The sequence below is a fragment of the Protobothrops mucrosquamatus genome, unplaced genomic scaffold (assembly GCF_001527695.2).
Source record: "Protobothrops mucrosquamatus isolate PMUCROS unplaced genomic scaffold, P.Mucros_1.0 scaffold_280, whole genome shotgun sequence".
Taxonomy (NCBI): domain Eukaryota; kingdom Metazoa; phylum Chordata; class Lepidosauria; order Squamata; family Viperidae; genus Protobothrops; species Protobothrops mucrosquamatus.
Window position 1 is genome coordinate 1,072,382 of NW_015386356.1, and position 27,638 is coordinate 1,100,019.

Genomic DNA, 27,638 nt, shown 5'->3' on the forward strand with positions numbered 1-27,638 from the left:
TATATATATATATATATATATATATATATATATATATATATATATATATATATATATATATATATATATATATATATACTCCATATATACTGAATTTTTTTTAAAAAAACCCATCTTTGTAAACTTCACTGTGAAATACCTTTTTCCATACACTCAGAAGTAATAATTGAAATGGAATCTCAAATTCATCTGAATTTCTATGGTCTGAAATGGTCTGATAAAGTAAATTAAAATATATACATTTAAATATGAAATCTTTGCAGTTTTTTCCAAATGCAGAAACAGGATGAAATGGGTCTTTGAACAGAGCCACATGAAATTAGTAGCATGCAGGATTAATTTAACCCTAGTATTTTCTGTTTTAATCTTCTAAAGTTTGTTCCAGAATCCAGTCTACAAACTTAACCACATTGGTGTAAACACCTGGTTGTCCTGGGCGAGCGCATCCTTCACCCCAACTGGTGATGCCAACCACATACCAACTGTTCTCAAATTTACACGACAAGGGGCCACCTGAGTCTCCCTGCAAAGAATAAAGAAAAATCTACATAAGTTTAATTAGGGAAGATTGGTGAAAAGGATACCCAGGTGAATAAACAAGTTATTAAAATAAATCATCATTATTCAAAAGTATGTTTTCTATACTCCTTAACCAAAAAAGACTTTCACCAATATTCACAAAGATGACCAATATCCCAACTATGCCAGTGAATTCCTAGCTTAAAACAAGGCACACAAACAACAAAAGAAAAAAGAATGGATAGAGAGAGAGAAAAGCAGTCTTAGATACTTGTTCTTGAAGTGCCAATTCTTATCCTAACCTGTTCCCAGTGGAACAGTTCTGGGACTATTATTGATGGAGTAACTGGCCTATGTGCCATCCTATGTCCCAGATTAACCAAATGATCGGTATTTCAGTAGAAGCAGTGGAAACACTACTTCTCATCTGATTGATATTCCGATTTTAGTGAATTCACAAAATGGCCAGAATTATATTCTTAAAAGTCTAAGTTTGTACACTGAGATGAAAGCCTGAAGAATTGGCAACATTCTCCAATTGTCACAAATGAGGGAACAAAGATGTTCATCCAAAGAGGTAATACTTTTCTTAGCCCAACTACAGTTCTACAAAATTGCCACAAGCTTCAAGATTTTTTTTTAATGAAGTAAGCTGATTTTTAAAAGGGGGAAGATAAGAAATAGGGGGGGAAATTTCAAATTCCACCAACAATCTGCATCCACAAAGTTATTTCTCTTAATAGTGCAGAATAGAGGAAAGATCACCTAATGGGCGAGTTTCCATCTCTCTTCCGTTACTGTTACATATATAAAAAGGTTAAAGCTAGAATTTCCAATGGCCGCTCCCTTTGGGATTGTCCATGCTGATTACACAAAGTATTGCTTCTGACAGATAGTACTTTGCTTTTTGATATACAAAAATATACAGCTGATGTAAATTCCTGTTTATCTCTTTTTCTTGCTGTTACTTGCTTTGTATACTGCTTTTATTTTGCCGGTCCACTGTTTGTGATGTTTGTGATATTTAATAAATAAACTCAAGCTATTGTTTTTGTTGTCTTATTGAGTGGTGTATGTACTTATTCTGATCTGGATATAGGGATTGCCTGAGACTTTATTTATATTATTTATTTTGATCCCATCTTTATTATTTTTATAAATCACTCAAGACGGCAGACATACCTAATGCACCTTCCCCTTCCTGTTTTCCCCATAACAACAATGCTATGAAGTGAGTTGGACTGGGTGACTGGCACAAAGTCACCCAGCTTGCTTTCATGCCTAAAGGGGGATTAGAACTCACACTCTCCTGGTTTCTATCCTGATACCTTCACCATTAGATCAAACTGGCTCTCTTCTTTGCTAGGTACAATTTAACCTGGAAATTTCCACAAGAATTTTCCAGCACTGAGTCCACATCCACCAACTGATTTCCATTGCAATTTTCACCTTCCCCAAATTATTAAGTAGAACCATTGACCATTAAACAGAATCTGATAGCAGGATATTTTTTTCTTTTATGGACAAATGCCACAGAACACAGTTACGGGACATAAAAGGACAAAAAGAAAAAAAGCAAAACCTATCTATGATAGGTGTTTTTTTTTAAAAGGTATAAAACAGGAATGGACCCTGTATGCTTTTATTAGCAGCAGCTTCAAAAGTTTATATGCATGTTATATGCTGAGCATTTTGTATAATGTAATATTTATATTGTTACTTGAAAAGTAAAAAATAAAACACCAGGCTCTTTTAAAAACCAATCAAATACATCAATAACCTCTTATTTTTTCTCAGGGAGTCTTGGGTATAATAGTGTCAGAAGGAAATACCATGCCGTTTTTAATTAAAATCTGCATCAAACTCAGGTTTTCCAGATCTCTTGAAGAGGGTGATGGCACACAGAGTCAGAATGAAATACAAGATACTGTTAATTTACCTGGCAAGCATCCTTGCCTCCTCCTGGGTAGCCAGCACATAACATTGTGTCAGTTATTGTGTGCTCTAGGTATTGAGACTGACATTCTGCATTTGGTATTAAGGGAATTTTGACTTTTTGTAGCATGTCTTTGATTGAGCCTATAATTACAAAAAAGAGAAATGGAGAGAAGGTTGCTAGTACAGTGAAAGTCAAGAATAATGCAAGCTTCAGGCATCACCAACTATATGTGAACGTGACATAAGAATCAATTAGAGACTCCTGGACATCATCCCAGCCCTGAATTAACTATTAAGCCAAATAAACATCTGCTTAGGGCACCAAGCTAATGGGAAACCACACAGGTTTTCCCCTTAGCTATCATACCTTTCATTCCTTCACTGCCACACTTGATCATATGTCAAGACTGACTCCTAACACGCTGCTACTTGTAACCTGACAATAGAGACTAAGGGAGGGGGAAGGGGGGGAATGATAGGAATGTATGGGGAGCTGGGAGGGAGGTAAGGAATTTATGTTTACAGCCTGAGAAAGTCCCAACACTTCAAGGTCGCCTGATAGGAACTTTTCGTGCGATGCAGACTGTTTTCCAAAACAATATGATTGAACTGGATTGGTTGACAATGGACACAGGGTGACCAGGGGAGGAAAAAGGGGGATTTTAACTATGCTACTTTTCGCACCAAAATCTCAGAAACAGCTTTGTTTCTTCTGTACCCATATGGATCTATCAGTAAAGTTATACTCTTGGTAAAATAATGTCCCAGGAGTTTCTTTTGCTGCATTTGCCAATGGGATGGTTGACACCGTAATCAGTTTGTTTTGTAAATGTCCTTAATGGCCAAACTTTAATCTAAATTGTTAAAAAATGTTTTCTTTGGCATGGTGAATGACTAAACTTTGGTTTTAATGTTTTGATAGATATTACATTTGTTACCATCACATAGCATTAGAACTTGGCTTCTATCAAAGGACAGTACTGTGGGGTGATGCTTAGGGTATCAATTGGCTTGAATTTGGCCCTACATTTGCCCCATTGCATATGATGTTATGTTGTGGTGCACTTCCTTGTATCTCTGGGATGAGTTGTCTGACCTACAACCTTTGGAAAATCCACTTGAAAGCACCAAGAGCATTCTAATAACCAGGGCTTTTTTTCTCATAGAATGCCCAGAACGGAGTTCCAGCACCATTGTTGGATGGAACCTTGTAGGGTAGGCAAGGTGGGTTGTATGACGTGTGTGAGTTCCGGCACCTTTTTTTTTTTTTTTTATTTAGAAAAAAAGCACTGCTAATAACAGATTAAAGATTCATAGCACTGCCTAGTCTATGGCCATTCATATATTTTAGGTTCCCTTATTTCCTGATTAAGCAAAGGGAGGCAGTGCAGTTGCTCTGTACATTATAAATGTATGTGAATGAAAATAATTTGTTTCAAAATAGATACAAAAAAATACCCAATCTGATTTTCTAACCAGAATTGTCCAATACATTTTAGCTCAGGAAAACTACGTAAGTTTAAACTAAGATTTAGTTCAAACCAGAATCAAACATAATTATGAAACTTGTTTGTTCTTTAGCCATTACTTAGCAATCCATAGAGATGTTTTTTTTTCAAGATGGCATTGTGTAGGCAATGGCATAATTTCACTGATATTTTCTTTTGGAACTCTCTGATTTATTTTGTATTTTTAACATCTCAGTTGATGCATTTGATTGGCCATAGGTTTAAGGAACAGAAGATTAAGACCAGTTTCTGTTGTTATTTTTGTTTGTGGAGCAGTGGGGAGTTGTTAAAGTCATTCAAACTTTTCTCCTTGATTTGGTATCCATAATAGAAGGAAATAAAGGATATAGAGTATGTTCTAGGAGTAATAAATACATCAAAAGTAGAAAAGCAGCTGAAAACTGACAAGACAATCTTGGCCAAAGATCAACTGAATTATCAAAGTTCATTCCTTTCTTATAATAGCTTCAAAGTGCTGGCCTACTGTAGGCATGCTCCACATGGCAGACACCTAATTTTGTCTGTCTCAGTTTCTTGTCTGATAAACCAGAACAGCTTTTCATTTTCTTTTAGAAAATCTGAGTGATAGGAAGTCAGAAGAAGCATTCATCCCCCAGAGGCATTTCAGCTGAAAATATGGCTGAGAAATGATTACTGACAGTCCCAACTGTAACTGCTGTTTTTGAGAAATTGAAAGCATCAGGTAAAATAGTGTATGCATTGAAAAGATTCTTTGCCTCCTTCCTTACATTTTAGCTGGACAGACCATCACTTATCTGCCAAAGGAGTTGGAGGAGATAGACCAAACAGTAAGCCATCCTACACAAATGCAATAGCAGACCACTTTTATAGGTAGCATTTAGTTTATTACCACAATTGGGGCTAAAATGTCTGTCACTATGCAATGTCGTTAAGTGAGCTATCCTCGATTTTGTTACCTAATTTGCTGCCCTCATGAAGCAAATTCGGCTTTGCTTGTCAGGAGTCTCCCCTACTAAGGCTGCAGGCATCTGAATTTTGATCACATGACTGGGAGAAATTGATGGTTGTAAGTGCCCTCATAACTTCAAATGGTCATACATGAATGGTTGTAACATTAGGACTTCCTGTATAATGTTGTCAGTTGCACAGATGTGTCACATGGTTCTCAAGAACAGAGCACAACTTTAGGGCATCTTTACCTATATTGGTCCTTGATAACAAGTACATTATTCTAGTATGAAATCTAGAAAGGTAATGTACTTTTCAGTTATAAAATTCACTTTATAAATTAAACCCTTTCTGGTGGTTCATATGCAAATAGCAATAATAATAACAACCTAATATCACCTCATATTTTACCAAGAAAAGTATTCATTGTTTCTTAAGGTTATTTTTCAGTACCTCTCTCTTCTGTGTAACCCCATCCGGTCACCCAGCATTCGGTGTATGTCATATTCATTTCTTCCTGGGAGGGAAGGCATATCGGCTGCTGTAAAGCTAAATAGTCATTTCAAAAAAATCAAATAATAAAATGCTAAGAGACTTTTATTGAAAAATAAATAGCATCCTTAAGGATAGAGGAACACTTTTGCTTTATCAGCCCTAGCCCACTTAGTCCAGCATTTTGTTTCTCACAACAGCCACAAAGATGCTAAAGGACAATTTTAGTTCAAAGTTGGAGTCACATCCCTGTACCTCCATTGTTACCCCTGAACTGGTATTTGGAGACAGGCACTGCCAATCCAGAATCTAGTGGTTAAGGCACCAAGCTAGAAAGCAAGAAATCATAAGTTCAAGTCCTGCCTTAGCCATGAAAGCCAGCTGGGTAATTTTGGGCCAGTCACTCTCTTTCAACCCAACTTACCTCACAGGGTTGTTGTGGGGAAAATAGGAGGAGGAAGTTGTGTTGGATATGTTTGCCACCTTGAGTTATTTGTAAAAATAATAAAGGTGGGATACAAATTAAATAAATAAAAACTCAAAGTTTAAAAATCCAACACTTTTGTTGGACATGTTCTCCCTGATTTTTTTCGTTGGATGCACCTTGGTTCATCCTAATACTTTAAAGAGGAAGAAAAATCCTTCCCAAACTACTTTGTCCATGCTGTACCTCATTGTATATGCCTTAATCGGGTTCTGCTTTTCTTCCTGAAGATAGAGTTTGAACATTTCTATCTGCATGAGCACTTTAATAGTTTTGATTTCTTTTTTGTACATTTTTTCCATCCCTTTTCAGAACTGTACACAGTATTCTAGATGCAGACATACCATAGATTAATGTCAAGACAGAGTTTCCCAACCTTTCCAGCTTTGCAGATTAGCAGGGGGAGAGAGGTGAAGGTTCTGCACGAGCGGCCGGCAAACGCACACCCGTGTGCAGCGCCATTTGTCCAAGCAGTGTGCACACGCACCCACCCCTCATGCAAATGGAGTGCACGTGCACGCGCTCACCTGCTGCTTATGCAAGAGGGGATGTGCATGGGTGTGCGCTCACCAACCATTTCCACAGCCCAGTTGCAAAGAGGTGACGGACCACAGAGGTTGGGGACACCGGTGTTAGGACATTACAATGTTACTTACTTCATTTTCAGTCCTTTTCCTTTTCCTAATAAACCCTGAATGGAATTTCCCTTTGTCGCAGCTGTAAAGTGAATACACTGAGCTATCTACCATGTGGACCCCAAAATCCTAGTTTAGGTATAGAGACTAAGCATTCTTCTGAAGTTACTGTAGCAGATTTTCCCTAACTGCATTACTTTAAATTAATACAATTTAAAGAAACCTTTTTGTAAATCTTCAAGATCACTGTGGCATGGAATATCTTGGGTACTTGGTCTGCTCACTGCTTATTCCCAAATCAAGATCATTTATGAATAAAATGAAAAACTCATATCTCTGTACAAACTCTTGAGGATTCCACTTGTCACTTCATTCCCCTGAGAAGATTGCCTACTTGCTTCATAAAAAATATGTTCGTCTTACTCTTTGATTGCAAAGCTTTTATCAAAGACCTTTTTACAAATTTAAGTCATCTTTGTAAAAGCCATGTTGACTTTTGCTTAATTCTGCCAGTTTTATTTTTAATCTGATTACTTTTCTACCATTTTGCCCAAGTAAACGTTAAGCTGACCAGTTGCTCCCAGTTCCTGTTAAAATGCCACTTTGATATTGATTACCTTCCTATCTTCTATAATTGAGCCAATTTGTAGGATAACTTGTTTGTTGAATTTCCTTTTGTTCTCATTATGATAGGCCTCCTTTTCTGAAACAAAATCTTCTTAGCATCCTTTTTTTTCTTCTTGGACCATATTTCATCTAATATACTCAATTTATTTAGACTTGGAGAAAATCATCTTGATTGGGTTCATTGTTATGGTAATTTATTATATATGGATTTAATGCAATGATTCCAATGATGGCATATTCAACTGACCATTATTAAACAAACCATGAAGCCTAAGATAATATTAAAGGTTTTGTAATAAATGTATACATACCACTGAAATTCATAGGTCTGTCAAGCTTTAGTAAAGCAATGTCATATCCTGCCTCTGAAAAATCATATCTAGGATGAACAATCAATTTTTGGACTTTGAAGAAAGTAGTTTCATTTGTTATTTCAGACTGTTTCAAAATGCTGCTGTAAATATGCCAAAGTTCAGTTAAATGAAAGCTAAAAAAATAAAAACAAGAAAAATTAAGATAAAATATGTAGAAATAAGGCTGTTTTTCATAATCTGAAACCATTTTCTCAAATGCAAATCAAACATATTTAAATATTTAAACACATTCCTAAGTATTCTTAAAAAGTTTCTTTTGAATTTTTACTTATTCAATTATTTTCTTTTCACTTCTTATAGCAACTAATTTCTGATAATTTGTGCTTTCATCTTCTACCCTGTTACACATTAAAGTTATTACCTAAACCATCATGAGAATATTACAAAATGAACAGCTTTACTAAGACAGATCAAAGGACTATTTTTTAATCCTCATGGCCTCCAGTTGTGGGACTGCAGTTCCCATCATTGTGAATCAATGATCAATGGGGCTATGAGAGACTCCCAGATATTTTGAACTTCATTTTATATGATGCCCAATCAGCCAAGCTAATTGCATGAGGGCTATGATATAAAACATGTGAACAATGCATTTCATGACATAGTACACCATATAACTATTTCATGTAATTGTTTAAATTATAAGACAATAGCTCTATATGTTAGTTCTGGACTAATCTTCAAGGCTTTGACCAGCAGTCCTAGTAGCTCATATGTAGTGATAACTTTAATCAAAACATGTTAATCAACAGTAACAAAAGCTATCCTGTTACATGATTTGTCTGTTTCTGCTATGAACATAGTTTACCCACTTTTTGAAGCAATGGGCAGCTGTCAAAATCCATTGGTCACTGATGATTGAACCACCACACTGATGACTCTGAACAGGGAGCACTGTATGTAAACTGACTTGCCAAGGCCATTCTCCAGCAGAAGAGTTTGATCCTCCAACAACCCTTGACTGTTTCTCTGGTTTCTGCACACAGACTAAAATAACTTTTAATCACTACATCAAGTTCCATTCAGTGCTTTTGATATGAGATTATAAGAATTCAAATCTAACACATTGGATGGTACACAAAAGGGAAAGTTGATTTGGAATTCCATTAACGTGGATGCCAAAAGTTACATTGACCAGTGCATTACATAGTTTCAATTTTATTAGTAAGTATCAGACACAAAGAGCCAAATCTTTTTCCATGGGGTTCAAAGCCTCTACCAGGAAACGAATTCATGGAATTCATTTGGAGGACTGCATTAGCTTTAGGAGCTATACAACTTCTAATGATTAACAGTATTGCAGAAAGGAATATATAGAGCCTTTGATGCTATCTCAGCTTGGTTGTTTGGTTACACGTCTTTCATTATCCAGTTAGCTAACATCAATGCTGATCATGTTACTTAGATAATTAAATGTCTGCAAGCAAATGACCAAGCTCAGAGTTCACCAAGAATTCTACAGTTCAACTCTGAGCTACATGTATTCTCTTCTATACAAATATATAGAATCTATCCAAATGGCATAAATGGTCCATTTTTTCTTAAATTCAATGAACATATATGTGATGTGATGCCATACCCCAGTGTATGAATTTTAACATAATATAATCTCTTATCTCTCTCTTTCTCTCTCTCTTGATGGACTTAAAAACTATTCTGACAGGTGGACATTCAAAGTATATCTCTAATAGTCTAAATCAGGGAATCATCTTAACACTTGAGATTGATTAGGAGCTTGAGCCCTCAAAGGTTTCAACCTAAATGACGTTCAAAGAAGTTGCTCCACATGAAGTGTATTAAGAAGAGTAAAGACATACCAGAAAACAGCAGTTGATGTGTCAATCAATAGGTAGCTTGACCTATGATATAACTATTTGCTTAGAATTATTTGTTGAAAGCTATGTTAGAAAATTTAGGGACAGGAATAAGAATTTTGAACAGCTAGATTCTAGCTTATAAAACAGGAATCAACAAAAATAGAAAAGATATCAAGAAATCTAAAGCTGGTGTATTTAAGATTAAATGCATTTTTCTTCTTTTCTGAAATGCTGAAAAGAATCAAAATCCAGTAGCTACTAATGTGCAGCAGGAAAGGGCAAGACAAAATCATTGCCACTGAAAGTAAATGGTATGTGTTTTATCGTGAGACAAAGGGCTGAGCTCAAAACACACGCTTTGCTTGCAGAAGACTTCCACAATTTATTCCTTCTCATTTTCATCTGAAGCCTGAACAAAAAACAGGTCTTGGGAAAAACTGGAGATTTATTGTCAGCTAAAACTAACAAATGCTTCATATACTATTCATAAAAACAGGCAACACTTTTTTTTAAAGGCTGTATTCTGCCTTAATGGCCATGCACCTATGGCACAAGGCGCTCCTGGGCCCTATCATCTCTATGTTATTTTGGATGTCAACAGCTCCTGTGTATAGAAGCTGCAGTTTGTGCAGCTTTCCTAGGTCCTGGAATTCTGAATGAATATGGATTTGGAACTTGGGCAACTCTTCTGTTTAAATTTCCTTATCCAAGAGCTCCACATTAAACCATGGGTGGGGAGGGGCAATAACCAGAGATATAGTTCACAGCCTCTTTCAAACTCTGTGGTCCCTTCATATGAATGGGATGGAGACCACAGGCATTGACATTTGATAAATCCATTTGCCATGAAATAGAACTAGATCTAAAGCAATATTAGCTGAGTTTTTCAATTTTGTCTAATGAATGTTGAAAATTTGTGTTTATTTCTAAATTATGAGTATAATATACTTGTTGAGTTGCTTTTGCTACTTTGGTAGCCATCAAATATGAAATTCCGTAGGCTGCTAAAATGTCAACGCTTGTCTATAATTATTAGTTACAGTGATACATCAACTGCCATTACTTTCAAATGAATTATTATTTCAAATGATAAAGAAACTAAACTTGCTAGGTGATGAGTAGTAAATTGAAATAAAATAAGTAAATTCAAAATAAAATAAAATAAATAAAATAAAATATAAAAAATTAAATTAAATTAAAAATGAAATGAAATGAAATAATTAAAATTAAATTTAAAAATGAAATGAAATTATTAATTATTTGTTGTGACATTGGAGATCTTATTGATCAAAATTCATGAATCATCGATTATAAAAGGAATAATTTTAAACAAGAATGATTATAGGTTGAGAGCTTTTGCTGATGATTTGGTTTTTACTTTATCTCAGCCAATTGAATCAGTAAGAGATTTGATACAGATCTTGATACAGTATGGGAAAGTTTCTGGATTTAAGGTAAATAATAATAAGACTAAAATATTATCTAAAAATATGACTAAAAAAGACAAAGAGATTTTAGTTAATTTAACTGGTTTTGAAATAGTGGAAAAGGTGAAATATTTGGGTGTTTATATTACTGCCTCTAATGTTAAATTGTATAAAAATAATTATGATAAGTTATGGATAAAAATTCAAAAGGATTTAGATGATTGGAAAAAGTTGCAGTTGTCATTGTTGGGGAGAATTTCAGTGGTTAAAATGAATGTTCTTCCAAAGTTTCTTTTTCTGTTTCAAATGATACCTATTTTGAAAAAAGATTCTAATTTGGAGGTATCAACAGGTTTATTTGGCAGGGCAAAAAGCCGAGGGTTAAATTCAAAATTATGCAAGATGCACGGGAAAGAGGGGGACTGAAAGTCCCAAATTTAAAATTATATTATGATGCGGTGGCTTTAACGTGGATTAGTGATTGGATTAATTTAACTAATAGAGAAATATTGACTCTTGAAGGTTGGGATTTATTTTACGGATGGCATGCCTATTTATTTTTTGATAAGAAAGTTGATCAAGTTTTTAAGACCCATATTTTAAGGATTGCACTTCTGCGTGTTTGGAAGAAGTATTATTATAAATTAAATCTTAAAATTCCAATATGGACAAGTCCAGAACATGCAATACAAGGAATTACGAGAGGAGTTAAATTGGAGGGGATTTCTTAGAAGGATTTACTTATTTTGAGGGGGCAGGATTGGCAATTTAAATTATTGGATGATTTGAGACGAGATAATATTCTCCATTCCTGGTTCTCATATTGTCAATTGGTGGATAGATGGCATATAGATCAAAAGCTTGGTTTAACTTTGGAGGATGTGAACTTGATCAAGCAGATTAAAGATCAAAGTAGAGCTCATATTAGGAGAATTTATAGTGTGTTAATAGAATTGGATTCTGAAACAGAATTAGTTAAAGATTGCATGATTAAATGGGCTCAAAATATCCAAGAACCAATTTTGCTGGATACTTGGGAAATAATTTGGGTAAGAAATGTGAAATTTACCCAAGCGCAGAACTTAAGGGAAATTTTTTATAAAATGTTTTATAGGTGGTATTTGGATCCTCAAAAGCTGTCTTGTATGTATCCTAACCTACAGCCCAAATGTTGGAGATGTGGTAATTTAGATGCAACTTATTATCACATTTGGTGGACATGTAGGGATGTAAAAGCTTTTTGGGTTAAGATTTGGTGGAATATCCAACAGATTTTTAAGAGAAAGATAAAATTTACACCGCAATTATTTCTTTTGGGTATTGTGGAAGATTTAAATTCTAAAGAAATGATTTTGATGTTGTATTGTATAACGGCAGCAAGGTTATTGGTTGCTCAAAACTGGAAGAAGAATGTATGACCCACTATGGATGATTGGAGAACGAAGGTGTCGTATTTTGCAGAAATGGCTAAGATTTCTGCATATTTGAAAGATCAATCTCAAGAAAAATTTATTTTGGTCTGGAGAAGATGGATAGAGTATATTCAGAGAAAGTACGAAGTTAACAAATATTATATAGCCTTTGAGTAGATTTTATATTGTTTTTTATTTATTTATCATATTATATATATTTTATATTTATGTCAAGTTGATAATTTTTTTTATTAGAGTTAAAGTATGTTAATATTTGATTGTATTATGTTTGGGTATTTTTATTTAGATTTGGGATGACATGTGCATAACCCTGTATTCGGTTCTGGGAAGTCCAGGTGGGGAGGGAAGGAGGGGATTAAAGATGTAAATTTAAATTTTGGTATATTAGAATGTTATAGTGAAATAATGTATTTGAAGAAGATGAGATGCTCGGCTGGTCCCCCCAAACTGCGTCCGAAGGATGAGGAAAAGAAGGAGGTGGGATGTGTAGGGTAGTTGAGAGGAGGAAGGAGGAGAGAGGTGTAGGTAGAAGGAGAAGAGAGGAGGAGGGAAGTAGGTAGGAAGGAAAGAGAGGGTGGACGCAGGTGGGGGGGGGGCTGCTGAACATCTCTGAATAGATATATAATATGGGGCTTTTTTATTAATGTATACCATATTTGTAATTTGTCTGTTTATTTAAAAATTAATAAAAAATTTGAAAAAAAAAGAAATGAAATGAAATAATTAAAAAAATAAATTAAATTAAATTAAATGAGAGCTAGTTTGGTCTAGTGGTTAAGACACCAGACTAGAAATCAGAAGAGTAAGTTCTGACTTCCGGTTTCGCGTTGCAGTGAGACGGGTGCCGGGAAGCAGGCCTCTGCCTCCCATGTCTGATTTCACCCTGCTCGGGGTCAGAAAAGGGCCTAAAGTCACCCCGGAGAGGCGATGAAGAAGGAAGGGATCCTTGTCTATTGTGGTGAGGCAGTGGCCAAACTGCTGGATCCAAGGAAGTCCTCTAAACCAACAGGCGAAAGACTGGCTTCAAGCAAGCAGCCAGTCAGAAGCTGCTGACAGCCGGGGGAAAAGCATGACCAAGCAGAAAAGTATCATGTTTGAAACTAGTTGAGACTAACCCCCCTGGTCTATAATTGTAAAAACCTTATTTAAAAAAAATATCCCAAAAGCAAGGCTCCCAGAAGCAAGAAGTTGTGGTGGCTCAAAACTTTTGGGAGAAAAGAAGATAGCATAAAACTAACTCAGAAACAATTTAAAATTTTAAGACTGAAAAATTTAGGTGATCTAAAAGAACTTTGAAAACTTTGTTATTTTCTTTTTTCCTTTTTTGGAAAAAAATAACAAATAGAGCTTTCAATAAGTCCTGGTTGAAGATAGACGTTTCATGACATCTAGTGGTGGAATAAAGGAAAAGTGCCAAAACTTTGTTTTTTATCTGGCCTGGAAGAAATGACCTTGGCTTGAAGCCCAGACAGAGATAGCATATTAGACTCTTTGATGTGTCTGAGCTTCCTAACCTTGCAGATTGCACTGGAAAAGGGAGGAAAAAAACTCTTTGGGCTGTTTTTGTCTGTATAACTATAAACAACTTTAAAGCCATCCAGCTTTTCTGGATTACAAATACTATTGGTGCTGCAATGTTAAGAATTGCCTAGAGACAGAGGAAATTGGATTTTTGTATTTTCCTTGGAAGAGGCCTTGTGGATTACCAACTTGGAATAGCAAGACTTTGATGAGTACAAACTTGGGCTGGTTTTTTTGGATTTTTGGATAACTGGTATTGAAAGACAAAGCTAAAAGTGGATTACAGTGGATTATATATTTTTTTCTTTCTGCTACTGCCTCCCTTTTTGGGGGGGAGTGAACTGGATAAGAGACCCCTATGTTCAAGAACTGTTTAGAGACAATGGAAATCTGACTAGTGGCGACTCCATTTGGGGGAGTCCTTATGGATTACTAACCCTATATTCAGGATCTTTTGGATTACAAATTTGGGTAGACTAAAACTTTGGACCTTTGGAGAAATCTCTGAAACTGGGACTGAAAGATAGAAGTGGACTAGAAGGTTTTCCTTCTTCCTGTATAGGGAAGTCTATTGGATTATAAGAGATTACAGACAAAGAATATAAGATTTATGAAGGTGAATTTAAAGGACATACAGGACTATTGGTTGTAAGATTGGAGGGTTTATACAAAAATACATAGGTGGCTAGAAAAGATGATAGAGCACATGTAGACTATAAACCAGAATTATTTCTTTTAGGTATAATCTCAGAAAGCTATGATAAAAATGTGTATACTTAATATTACATATATTAACAGCAGTGAGAATTACATTTGCTCAATACTGGAAAAGCAAAGAAATACCATCTGAAGAAGACATAATTAAGAAAATTTTAGACTGTGTAGAAATGGATAGGTTCACATTGAAAATGAAGGGGAAGCAAGATTCAGAATACTTTCAAAAATGGGGAAATTATTATAAATGGTTAAAAAAACGGAATAAAGGATAGGAATGGAAATTGTACTATTATTAATGTCAAACATATAAACCCAGACAATGTTGCTTACTAAATACTAAAGATTGTTACTGTAAAAAAAATATACATTAAAAAAGAAAAGGAAAGAGTAAGTTCTAGTTCTGCCTTAAGCATGAAAGCCAGCTGGGTGACTTTGGGCCAGTCCCTCACTATTAGCCCAACCCACTTCACAGAATGGTTGTTGTGGGGAAACTAGGAGGAGGAAAGAGTATAATGTATGTTTGCTGCCTTGAGTTACTTATAAAATAATAAAGGTGGGATAAAAAATTCTTTTAATAAATAAATAAGTAAACTCAATGTCAGCTTGTAGCCCATTAAGGATAGTAAAGCCTAAACAATTAAAGATATATAATGCCAAATCACAAGAAACAAAATTCAATAAATATTTGGCATCAGTGCACAGCCTGCAAAATATTCAGTATAGTGAATCATAAGGAAATTCAGAAATGAAATGATGGGAATAATTTTCTTTAGTCTCTTTGGTGTCACTAAATATTTTAAATTCAAAAGTTATGAAACATTGGTAAAATGAGAATTTTCACCCTTGAGAACAATTTTTCAAGCTGGAAGATTGCATTTCCCCATAATCCCAACTGCAGGGCTCAGTGACTTGCTAGTACAGGGCTGGGAGAATATTAGTCCAATATATCTGGAAATGATCAGGTTAGGGATGATACAAGTCTTTCCAAAGTGAATGAACATCTCCTGTTCCAGCTTATAAAGACAACAGAAGAGCACTTAATCGGATACTCACCAGGGCTTTTGCTAGTTTGGCACAATCTTAAAGAATAGCCTGAAACTATTTCATTCTCAGCCTCAATATTATCTGGAGACCCATTGGCCGACATTCTTAAGTAGCATTTACATTTGCTATACAGGAAATAAAAGAAGCAGCATCATTCTAAGAGGTTTTTTTTCCCAAAGGGGAGGATGGAAAAATTCACATTAAGATTATTTTGTAAATGAAACAAAAGCACATACCCTTGTTGGTTGCATTGCATTTTACGGAAAATGTAAGTAAAAAATTGGCAGCGGACAGTCATTGTACAAAGTTGTTGGCAAGCATTGTGCCCACTGACATATTCCACACTCAATTCCGTCCCATTGAAGTTTAATTCGGGGTAGGTCTGGGAATGGCATGCTGCAATAATTTTGTAAACATTGTGAAAGTATATGTCAAAGACAGGTTACCGGCCAAAAACTGATCATGCAATTTTATTTTAATTAAGATAATTTTGAATAATCTTTTCATTACCAGGTTCGGCTCTTCGGCAGTTCAGGAGACTGAATCCTGATATAACATTTGCTCTTTCTGTAATTTTCTCTGGTTTTTCACTTCTTGAAGTCATCATCAGACAGGTATATCTAAGGCAAAAGCACCAAATAATCATGACTAATATCTGACTGTTTCAAGCCCCACACAGTTGAACAAGAACAAGGAAGTAAAAACTACACAGATTTCAGGGAAGTATTTTTAGTGGAAATTTGATATAAATAAAGAACCTTGGAAAGTGTAATAGACATTTTCCGGACTCATCTATTATAAGTCAATGAAAGCAGAGTTTTTTCAAGTTCTATAAAATTCTTCTTCCCAGATCTTTCTTGATCTGAGCTTATATGCCATTTATGCGTTAAACTGCCAAGTGACTTGGCTGCTACTATATTTCTTTCTTCTTTTTAACTGTTTAAGTCTATATTTTCTTCCATTCCTTTCTTAGCTCCCCACAACTTCTCTGCGTCTCTTTGTGTTCATTTTTTTTTTCTAATTCTACAAGTCATGGTTTGGACTGGATTCAGGAGAAATCCTGTTAAGAACAGAATAATAGACACGGTGTTTAAGTTCTGTATCTTTTACCAGTATACTTATCATTAGCAAGATTAAATCTGTGTCACCAGCAGATCACATGAGCATGATCAATCCCTGTGTACCTTGTGTACCTGCAGGCCTAACTGAATATAAACCAGCAGAACTGAATCCTATATGTCGAGGGTCCTTAACCTTGGCAACTTTAAGACTTGTGGACTTCAACTTCCAGAATTTCTCAGCCAGCAAAGCTGCCTGAGGAATTCTGGGAGTTGAAGTCCACAAGTCTTAAAGTTGCCAAGGTTGAGGACCCCTGCTATATGTGTATATGTATACATTCTTCTTTTTACCAGGTGAACATCTTAATTTTCCTCTTGAACATTTAGCCATATATAATGTAAGTTGAGAACCAGAAAGTTTTGCAAGATTGTAATTTCTGCAACAACAAATCTGTGTGACATTGCCAAATTTTTGTCAGATGGGCAGAAATACAAGGTATCTCAGTCATAGAACATAGGTAATAGAATGAATACTGAATCTTCTAAACGTTGTCATGACATCATGTTATCAAACAAACTATACTCACCTTTGGCTTTTTATTTCCCATTCGCTGCTGAGAAATGTAAAGAATAAGCAGTTTGGACGGTAAGTGCAAACTGTTCTACATACAAATTTGTCAGGGGTCAAAATCTTTGCAACAGTAATTCCAGAAAATGCAAAGTGTTGAAAAAGGTCCATCTGACAATCTGCATAGAAAATAAATTGGCAAAGTCATAGTAGTCCATGCTGTCATCAAATTATCAAAAAACATGGATTGAGAGAGGAAAAGTCTACATTTCAGATTCTGCCAGAATGTATGAGAATCATGACAGAAAAACTTTGGTTGCAAAGAATAGTCTATACCAACTTGGTACTCTCCAGATGTGTGGAGACTTTGAATGAGTTGCAGTCCCAGTATATCTAAAGGATGCCAAACTGGGAAAGCTACAATATAGTGTTTCTCTACTGGACTAACCTCACCATAGATGCACCTACATACAATGGTGACACTTATTCAGCAGCATTTGCAAGTCACAGAGGCCTATAATATTCATAGAAAATTGCACATCAGGCATAGGAGATGCTCTATATTTTGTGGTTGATGAAGATTTCTTGGCTTAGAAGATTAAGATTTCTGAAAACCTCAAAAGACAAGTCCAAAGTAGCTAGAAGTGCTTTTTAGCCTGCTGTATCCCTTCTCCCCTGCTTCCCAGAAAAGAGGCATGTGGATTAGTACAATCTTCACTCAGAAGATCTAGCTCAGATGACATTCTGAGGGAGGGGGGACCTGATGCCAGACAGGGGCCCTTTAAAAATGTGAGCTAGACAGTGACTGAACGAAACGCACTAGGATGGGTTAGGGGTGATTTTTGCTTGACACAAATCTTAGGTATTAGCTTAGGTTGAATAGCCTACATTGCAAAAAGAATTTAGAAGGATGTGCTAAATATGCAAAGAACATTATGAATCCAGGTAGACTATAGTATTGAAACAAGGACAATTGCATTCATATCTATAGAATTGCCTTGTAATTGCCCACAGGGTCTTGCTATAGACCTTGTAGGGTTGGGAACTCACTCTGTAGGGCAAGTTCCCAATGTGGTCCCACCAGATATCCTGGAATTTCAGTTGCTAAAATGTTTAGGCATTCCCAACAAATCTGGAATGTGCCAAATTGGAAGACTGTCTGGTATGATACATATTTACACACCATGTTTAAAACAAGCTAGGATATATTATCCACAATATTTTCTTTTAGGATAAAGCAACTTACCTGTTTGGGCAAGTTGGCATGGTTTTAATGAAAATCCAGAGACAACATCCCTAAGCTGCCTTATTTGATTTGGGGTTCCTGTGTTGCTATATTTCAAGTAGCATTTATTACTGGATAAGAAAAGAAAGCAGATACTATTTAATGCAAACTTCAGCTAAATTATTTCAGGCTAAGCTTGCAGACTCATATGGGTGTGTGTGTGTGTGTGTGTGTGTGTGTGTGTATGGGTGTGTGTGTGTGTATATATATATATATGTTTTCTGAGGTTTTCACGGGTGTTTGTATGTAGGTCTTTGGTTATTCGGGTTTTCTCCCACGTAAAATTGGAAGTGTCTTGGCGACGTTTCAACGAAGTCCCATTCGTCATCTTCAGGCTGGTGTTTTCAGCTTCATGCTTCTTTGCTTTCCTCAAAGTTGTGCCCGGTGGCGGCGAGGAGGAGGAGGAGGAAGGCACTCCCCGGGCTAGTCGCCCCACAGAGCCGCGGAGCTCACGCACCTCTCTTCCTGCAACGGACAACAAATAAAGTTACTCCTAGAAGCACGAAGCTGAAAACACCAGCCTGAGGATGACGAATGGGACTTCATCGGGGCGTCGCCTGGTGAATTGGATGTGTCCGTTGCAGGAAGAGAGGCGCATGGGCTCCGCGGCTCTGTGGGGTGACTAGCCCGGGGAGCGCCTTCCTCCTTCTTGTCCTCGCCGCCGCCGGGCGCAACTTTGAGGAAAGCAAAGAAGCACGAAGCTGAAAACACCAGCCTGAAGATGACGAATGGGACTTCGTCGAAACGTCACCAAGACACTTCCAATTTTACGTGGGAGAAAACCCGAATAACCAAAGATATATATATTTGGCGTATTCAGGTCTTTTCCTGTGTAAGATTCGTGCATAGGCACGAAGCTGAAGACCCCAGCCTGAAGATGATGAGTGGGACCTCGTCGAAACGTCGCCAAGATACTCTCAATCTTACATGGGAAAAGATCCGAATACGCCAAGACCTGCATACTTGTACCCGTGAAAATCTACGAAAACAAATATATATATATATATTCTCCCTTAATTCTTTGTTAGCAATCCAAATTTTATATATATATATTTTATATATATATATATATATATATATATATATATATATATATATATATATATATATATATATATATATATATATATATATATATATATATATATATATATATATGGATATATATTCAATCAACTGTGGTTAAAGCTAAACCATATGTTTGTATAAAATATGACTCCAATATCCAAAGGCTTTCTTACTCTTCCATGGTACTACAGATTAGAAATAAATTACTCTGCTATAACCTATTGTTAAAATTTAGAAGGTTACATATTATAATTTAGAACAAAATATAGCAATTAGAAGAGTTTAACAATTTTATAATTTGTGTATAATAACTATACAAATTGAGTAGACAAGAAAAAGTATTTCTCCAAATCATATCTATATCCCTCATTGTTAATTCCCATAATCTAGTATCATAACATGAAATGGTGCCCAATACTTTAGACAATTTTAGGGCAAAAAAAAAGGACTGAACTGAATTCATGGAAAAATATATTACCTAAAGCAATAGAACCTAAATTCTGGATGTATGCTGTAATAACAGGTTCTGGCAGTGCTTTTTTTCTAAAAAAAAAAAAAAAAAGGTGCCGGAACTCACACATGTCATACAACCCGCCTTGCCTACCCTACAAGGTTTCATCCAAAAAAGGTGCCGGAACTCCGTTCTGGGCGTTCTATGAGAAAAAAAGCCCTAGGTTCTGGTGGGAAAAAAAATGGGATGGACTGAAAAAATAGGTGTGATCAGTAGAAGACAACAAATAAAGTTTCTATATATCTTTGCTGTCACCTAGTATTCAGTCAGATTTTTGCAACCCAGATGTAATTGTTACAGACCACTGAGTTAACTCTAACTTCTGGGAACTACAGGACAGTATTCTTGGCAATATTTTCACAGTGTTTTGCTGTACTTTCTTCTTAGGACAGAGAGAGAGTGACCAGCTCAAAGATATCCAGCTAGCTTCTATGCTAAAGACAAAACTTGAATTCATGATCTAATGATTTCCAGTCCAGCAACTTAACTATTAAACCAAACTAGGTCAGAGTTCTCTAACCTTTCTGGCTTTGCGGAACTGGTGGGGGGAGGGGATGGTGCAGCACAAGCAGCAGGAAAGCGTGTGTACGCATGCGCAGCTCCATTTGCATGAGCGGTGGGCATGCACACCTGCCACTCACGCAAATGGAGTGTGCAAGCATGCCCTCGCCCAAAGCTTAAATAAGTGGGGATGTGGGCATGTGCATGCGCCTGCCCACCACTTCTGCAGCACGGTTTCAAACAACTCAAGGCCTGCATATAATCACTCTGCATTTTTTCCAGTAATACATTGTGTTCAACAATAACATGATATATTTAATTATTTGATCAACTCATAGATCCTTGAATGAAAGACCTTTGTACATCATAGGAGCAATCAATGGCCAATGGATTACAAGTGAATCTAAACCTGCCATTTTATGAACTTAATTTCAAATCCAGTTCTCAACTGAAATGTGGGGCATAGTTTGCATTTGATACCTGAAAATCTGCATGTCCCTGCCTTTCTTGATAAATACTTCAGATCCAGCTATCACACGTTCACTTACCTAGGGTGCACATTTATTCCCACAAGCAAGTAGTAGAGGTGTTCAATGACCATTTGAAGTTACAATGGCATTGGAAAAAGCAACTTATGACTGTTTTTCACACAATCATTGCAGCATTCCCATAGTCACGTGATCAAACTTCAGATCTTGGCAACTGACTCATATTTATGACAGTTGCAGTGTCCCGGGATCATAAGATACCTTTTGTGAACTTCTGACAAGCAAAGTCAATGGGGAAGCCAGATTCATTCTTAACAGCTGTGTTACTAACTTAACAACTGCAGTGATTCACTTAACAACTGTGGCAAGAAAGGTCATAAAATGGGGCAAAACTCATTTAACAAATGTCTTGCTTAGCAACAGAAACTTTGGCTCAACTGTGGTCCTAAGTCAAGGACTACCTTTATATCAAAGCTCTTCTGTAGTATCAGGCTATTTTTTGTCCAATGAAACAAATCCTGAATATTATTTATTATTATTTACCGTAGGGGTACACTGTGAAATGATTCTAAGGTATATGTAAAAAAGTAACAATGCTTATCATTGGTGCATCTCTGTTGGCAGTGATGATAATTGTCAGCAGAAATTATATTGTAATTTTCGCCTTGCATATCCAGTCCTTCATAGACTTTTTTTCTGCAAGCTAGAAAAAAGAGAGAAAGAAAGATGTGGAAGAAAATCCAACATTTTTAGGAAGGAAAACCCTTCTCCTAGAAGATTTTGAGTAAAATACTTGAAGTTCTGAAAGGGCTTCAAGTCAAAATTCCAGCTAAACCTTTAGCAAATTTTCTGGTTCAAGGAATATTGAAATAAATAGACCAATTATTAAATTTGCTATAAGGTCACTTCTGGTGCCATATACTTTTTTTTCTGGGTTTTGTAAAGTCTCATAAACAATTAGGTCTTACCAGTAATTCGAGTGCATTGCTTCTGAGAATGACCAGAGATTATTCCTTCTCTGTGAATCTTTGGCAATTCTTGAGCATCAATTTCTTTCAGGAAGCAAGAAAACCTTATAGTTGGAAGTGGAACACATTATTCATACAACAGACATTTCTTACATTTACTTATTTTCTTACTTACTGGATTTATATGACCACCCAACTCAACGATGTAACTCTGTCTTCCACTGTCACCCACTCTTTGTCTTCTCCTTGTCATCGTTTATTTAGAAGTACCTTGCACTTCCTTATTTGCTCTTTTGTCTTAGAAAGACCTTTTCACACCACTGTCATGCATGCAGGAATGTACACATAAATCATCAAATAATCTTAGCGTTACCTTGCAGTAGTTTTTACCCAGCTTCCAGGTATGTAGGAGAACAAAAGACATCTTGGGTGATAAGTGCATACCAGCTGACAATAATCTGCAGTTGGAGTATAAACCCTAGATATGTCTCCTCCTTGAATATATGTGTTTCTGTACATCTCAGACATACATTCTGAGACAGAAAAAAAAGATGTCGAGTATTAGCTGTGCTGCAAATTCAGAAGATCTAAGTTTAGTCAAAGCAGGAAGGCCCTGGAATCCTATGCAGGAATTCAAATATCTTGTCCATGAAAGGAAACAGAGTGAGTACCTTTTCTGCTCATAACTCATATTGTTCTATGTTGGCCAGAGTCACTTTCTGAGAGAGGGGTGGCCATATAAATTTGATTAATTAATAAGTAAACCCAAATCTTCTGAGCTTCCACAACTTAGAGAACCATAAAATAACCTTATCACAAACCATAGCAAGCTAAAATGTGGCTAACTAGTTTGTGGTTCCACGTGTAATGCAAGAACTGTCACCAAAGGGCGTGGCCAGAATTAGAGATTATCCATATTTTTTTAAATAGAAATAATTCAAATTATTTGAAGACTTAATATGTCATTGATAACCAGGTTTTGGAACAAAATACTATCATGGCCCAAAATTCTATGCCAGAATGCTAATTCAGAATGTGGGAACCATTCTTCTTTCCTTTTTAAAGGCTCTTCCCCCATACTAAACAAAATTTCTGATTTGACTACAAATTCCATAGCTGAAACAGAAGTATTTTCCATGCATCTCTATTTTCTCACATCTTTCAAGTTCTTTTTGAAGGTTACTGTCAAAATATAGAACATTAAAATTGTTATATAGGCAAATTGAAATGATTTTTGTTCACATCAAAATCCAAAACACTATAGCACTTCCAAAATGAATAAGAAATACATAACTACACTTTTAAAATGCATTTACTTTACTGTCTGTCCCTGTGACATCATTAAATTTTAACTTGTTTTGAAAAGCGTTTGCAAATTAGAAAATACAACAGCTAGTTTCAAATATATTCTTTTTAATTTTATCCTGGCTTGGAATATTTTTGTAATTATGATTTATAAATCAAAGAACATAAATCATTGACATAGTCATGTGTTGGAAAGACACTGCAGAGCTGAACTTTTTCTTGATTATTACCTTTCATGTTTTTCAAAAGTGCCTGCAAGTACTAAATTCATGAAAAATATTAAATTCAAAAATTATTTATCCTGCCTCTAAGGATATTTTCATCTGAATAAAATGGAAATGCTACAGAAAGATGCCCCTGGCCACAGTCCTTGTTTCAGTCTTGTAAATAGCCACTAATCTTATTATTTCTAGCATATTATGGATCAATTCTATGTGAGCCAAGAATGAAATAATAAGCAAATGTTAATTTTCTCCCTCGTAGGGGTGTAGGGAAAGATTTTGTGATCTATGAGTAAGATTATCAATAAAATACTGTGGAATGCTCCAATTTAGCACTAAAATCAGTCAATCACACCTTTTTCTGGTAGGTCTTTTATTACTCTTATACTATTTCTTTTTAAAAAAAAGAAATCTCTAATGGAATGAGATATTGAAAAGATGATAAGGAGAACTGGCAAAAGCCATTTGGTTCTTTGCAGAACTCTGAATTCAATTGAACATTTCAGACAATCAATAAGCTTGTCTACATGCTCAGTAATTCATCTACAAGTAGCTGTCTACCATAGATGCATCTGAAGTGAGCTGCCGGTCACAAAAGCTTGTACCTTTTCATAAAAAAATTTAATGTAAAATGATGCTACTTTTGAAAATTACTTTTGAAGACACAACTCTGTATGCATTTAAGGTACAGTTCCTTGATATACTTATTATTTATGATAACTTATATCAGCAGTCATCAATCTTTATGGCTTGGCAGGGGGGGAGAGGGGAACCGGCCCACACGTGCACTGGCCGGCCACTCGCACGGTCCAGTTCCAAACAGGCTACAGCCCGGTAGTGGACCATGGCCCAGTAGTTAGGGTCCCCTGACTTACATTATATACACAAGTGCATATTAATGGTCCTATGTATGGTACTTACCACTGCATACAGAAGAAAACAATGCAATGAAATAAAGTGTTTGAAAGTTCCAAAACATCCTAAAAAAAATGCAACAATATATTTTAATTCCATTTTTGTGTGTAGCTGTCGATTTTTGAATGATTCTACATCCAGTTTGTGTTAGTCTTACATGTCTTCATGCCAAAGTCCATTTGGTTCCATTTAACCTGTAACCACTTATTTTAAATAATCCTTTCTAAATATTATATATGTCTACGAATCATAATATATATTTGAACCAAGGACTGCATTGCATTATAATCTGTGGGAGAGTTGTATATCAAGAGGTTACTACTCAAATTCACAAAGACTGAATTTCTCGAGAGGCCCTATTTGCTTTCTATAAGGTATTTGTTTTCAGTGAAAAATTAACAGCATGTTTTATTACGTATTTGAATAAAAGTGTTGCTGTTGTTTTTAATGCTTTTAATCCTGTAAGGTCTATACTGAAGTTAAATCTACAATTTTCAGAGTTGTTTATATTTAGGAACATGTATATAGGATTGTTAGAAACATTTTCTATAAGAGAAAAAAAGAGGATTGTCTGCATTTAAAAAAAAAACACCCTGTTTTCTAATTATTCCAGGTCATCTTTGTCATTACTTAGAAAGAATTTAACTTATTAATATGTTATAATAATGAAGTTAGAGTTATGCAGCTATCTTTAAACAATTCTGTTGATTTTCATTATTATTATTATTACATTATTAAAAGGTATTATTACATGGTTGGCTGCAATCAATCTCAAATATAGCTCTTGCAGTACAATCAGTTTTCTCTAATATTTGAAAGCCACCCCTTTTGAATAGAAGAATCCCATTACCTGGAGCATTGACTCTGCTGGTTGTAACCTTTCTCTGTAAAAGGTGCCTGTATTCTCCCCCTCCCCCCCAAAAAAATAAGGAAAAGAAGGAAAAGGAAAAAAAAAACTGTATTGAAAAGAAAGAAGAAGAAACAGACTGGTTCCAATTGTGCACAGTAATACAAGCCCCTCTGTCAATGTTTAGCCTAATATGTTTACTTTTCAGGAAATCTTGCACAGTAAACATTGTTTCACATTTTGAGGGAAAAAATATAGTTGGATCCAATAAATACCAGCACTGACAAGAGATTTGAGGTCCACAGTTTAGCATGAGAAATGTGGGAAGGAAGGAAGGAAGAAAGGGAGGGAGGGAGCGAGGGAGCAAGGGAGGGGGGAGGGAAGGAGGAAAATCCACATTGAGACTGCATCATAGAAGCTATGCATCACAATGCATGTAAACAAAAAATGAGGCTTTGCATAGTCATGGCCACCATCTTTGCTTTCTTGACCCCCCCTGGGCATCCATGGATGGATGTGGAAAGAGAGAAAAAGGGAACAGAAAGGCAAATAGATATTTTGCTATCTAAATATATACGTATATGCTAATATACTTCTTCCCACTGTACTTCAAAGAATCAAATACTCCTCTTTATGTATGTATGTATGTATGTTTGTATGTATGTTTGTATGTATGTATGCATGTATGTATGTATTTTTTTCATATTTTGAACTGTCCGTCTCCCTAGGAAAGGAATTCTGGGTGATGGAATGTGACAACCCTCCATGGCCAACTTGCCCCGGTCAATTTGCCACAGCCAACTCACTGTGGCCAACTTGCTGTGAGGCAACTCCCCAAAGGACAATTCAGTAAATACAAAAGTTAAATTAATTTCGATGGAACTGTGGCCAATAATAATAAAACTAAAGAAAGTCAATCCAGAAATACGAGAGATACAATAATTTTGATGAAAATATGGTCACCAATAATAAAAGTACCTGAGTGAAACAATTAATACAATGATGAATTGTCCCACAGCAAGTTCTCCTGTGACTAGTTGGCCGGGGCAAGATGTACCTCATCAGGTTGGCCATGGTGAGTTGGCCATGGCAAGTTAACCATAATGAGTTGGCTGCGGCAAGTTGTTCTAGACCTCATTAATTGTCCCTTTAGTACATTTCTTTTGTTTCATAATTTATTTTATTTTATTAATTTTATCAAAGTATAAAATACAAGGGAAAAAAGCATAGAAAACTAAAAGAAGAGGGAGGGGGAAAAAGGGGGATAGTGTAAAGGAGAAAAGAAAAAAAGAAAAAGGCACTGACTTCCGACTCTCTTTAGCACAATAAAAGATAACAACATTACAACCACAACTTTTTGCTTTTACACAATAGATACACAAGCCACTATAACAATAAGCCTATCTAGTTCACAAAAACAGAATCCAAATTTCGTTTTTTTCCTCATTGCAAACACAAAATCTGGAAGCAATTTCAAAATAGATTTCTTTTTAAGAAATGCATCCTAATTAATTAAGACATTAATTTTAGGTCACTCCCTTCAGCTTATCTTCATAGAATAGAGTCTTTTTCTTGTTCTCAAGAGAGTCTGTCAGATCTTTTTGAAAAAATTGTCAGCTTTATTTATATCCATATAAAGACAGTCCCAGATTTGTTCTATTTGACATTGTAAGTTAGTCTGAGACAAATCTTCCCAGGATAGGGTTTACTCCACTAAGATGGCTATCATATCTTTTTTTCTCAAAGCGTTCTCAACGTTGTTAATATCCATAAAGCAGAAATCTCAAACTTGACATCTTGAGAATTGTGAATTTACTTGATTCTCTTCTTTCAGTTACACTGGGAGGGCTGTAGTCACACCGTCATCATAGGAGAAGCAGATGTCAGATTTATATTCTGAAGTTATAGTTAGGTTATTTGCATTGTCCAATATTTGTAAGGTTGATACAGTAGGTTGATGATTTTCAATATCCTCCATATAATTAATATATTTTGGTTGATTTATGAAATAAAAGATCTTTTGTAATGACTGGTCCAGGGTCTAATAACAAGCAGCTCAGGATTAATCATCCTCATGGCTCCCTCTAGTGGTCAAAGACTATTATTTAATTATTTGTTTTCCTTTCCTGGCCAATCAGAGCCCATAAAAGTCAGCAAATTTCAAACACCCACATCAAAAAAATACAGAGCAACTAAACGTTTAAAAGATAGTAAATTAAAAGCACAACTTTTATTTATTTTATTTATTGAATTTATATACCGCCCTATCTCCCTTACGGGACTCAGGGCGGTGAACAGGCGATAATAAAAACCATGATAAATATAGGCAGTTCTAAAATCAAATTAAATAACGGGCCTGTTCTAAAAACACACCCATACAAAACCCCCCACTAAAACATAATCAAACTACGCCAGGCCGGCCGCACGGAATAGATGG

At 35.7% G+C, this 27,638-nt stretch overlaps 1 protein-coding gene across 1 annotated transcript; it reads right to left on the reverse strand.

Moving 5' to 3' along the window:
• Window positions 1–361: 361 nt before the first annotated feature.
• LOC107302682 (plasma kallikrein) lies at window positions 362–24,418 on the reverse strand. Its single transcript, XM_015831815.1, has 14 exons — window positions 24,361–24,418; window positions 22,287–22,446; window positions 21,914–22,017; window positions 21,489–21,648; window positions 18,339–18,448; window positions 17,112–17,271; window positions 15,977–16,086; window positions 15,703–15,862; window positions 15,476–15,591; window positions 8,320–8,494; window positions 7,445–7,620; window positions 5,349–5,444; window positions 2,459–2,598; window positions 362–523 (listed from the first exon to the last, which is right to left on the reverse strand). Exons 1-14 carry the CDS (start codon window positions 24,416–24,418, stop codon window positions 362–364), a joined length of 1,887 nt encoding a protein of 628 aa, XP_015687301.1.
• Between the last annotated feature and the right edge of the window lie 3,220 nt (window positions 24,419–27,638).

What these genes read in the sequence shown, in the direction of transcription:
- LOC107302682 (XM_015831815.1), bottom strand. Translation starts at nt 24,418, where the DNA reads ATGTTTTGGAACTTTCAAACACTTTATTTCATTGCATTGTTTTCTTCT. An exon ending in TGGGTAAAAACTACTGCAAG is followed by an intron (nt 22,018 to 22,286) that starts GTAACGCTAAGA and finishes TCCAACTATAAG; the next exon opens with GTTTTCTTGCTTCCTGAAAG. An exon ending in GGGTTACACAGAAGAGAGAG is followed by an intron (nt 2,599 to 5,348) that starts GTACTGAAAAAT and finishes TTGTAATTATAG; the next exon opens with GCTCAATCAAAGACATGCTA.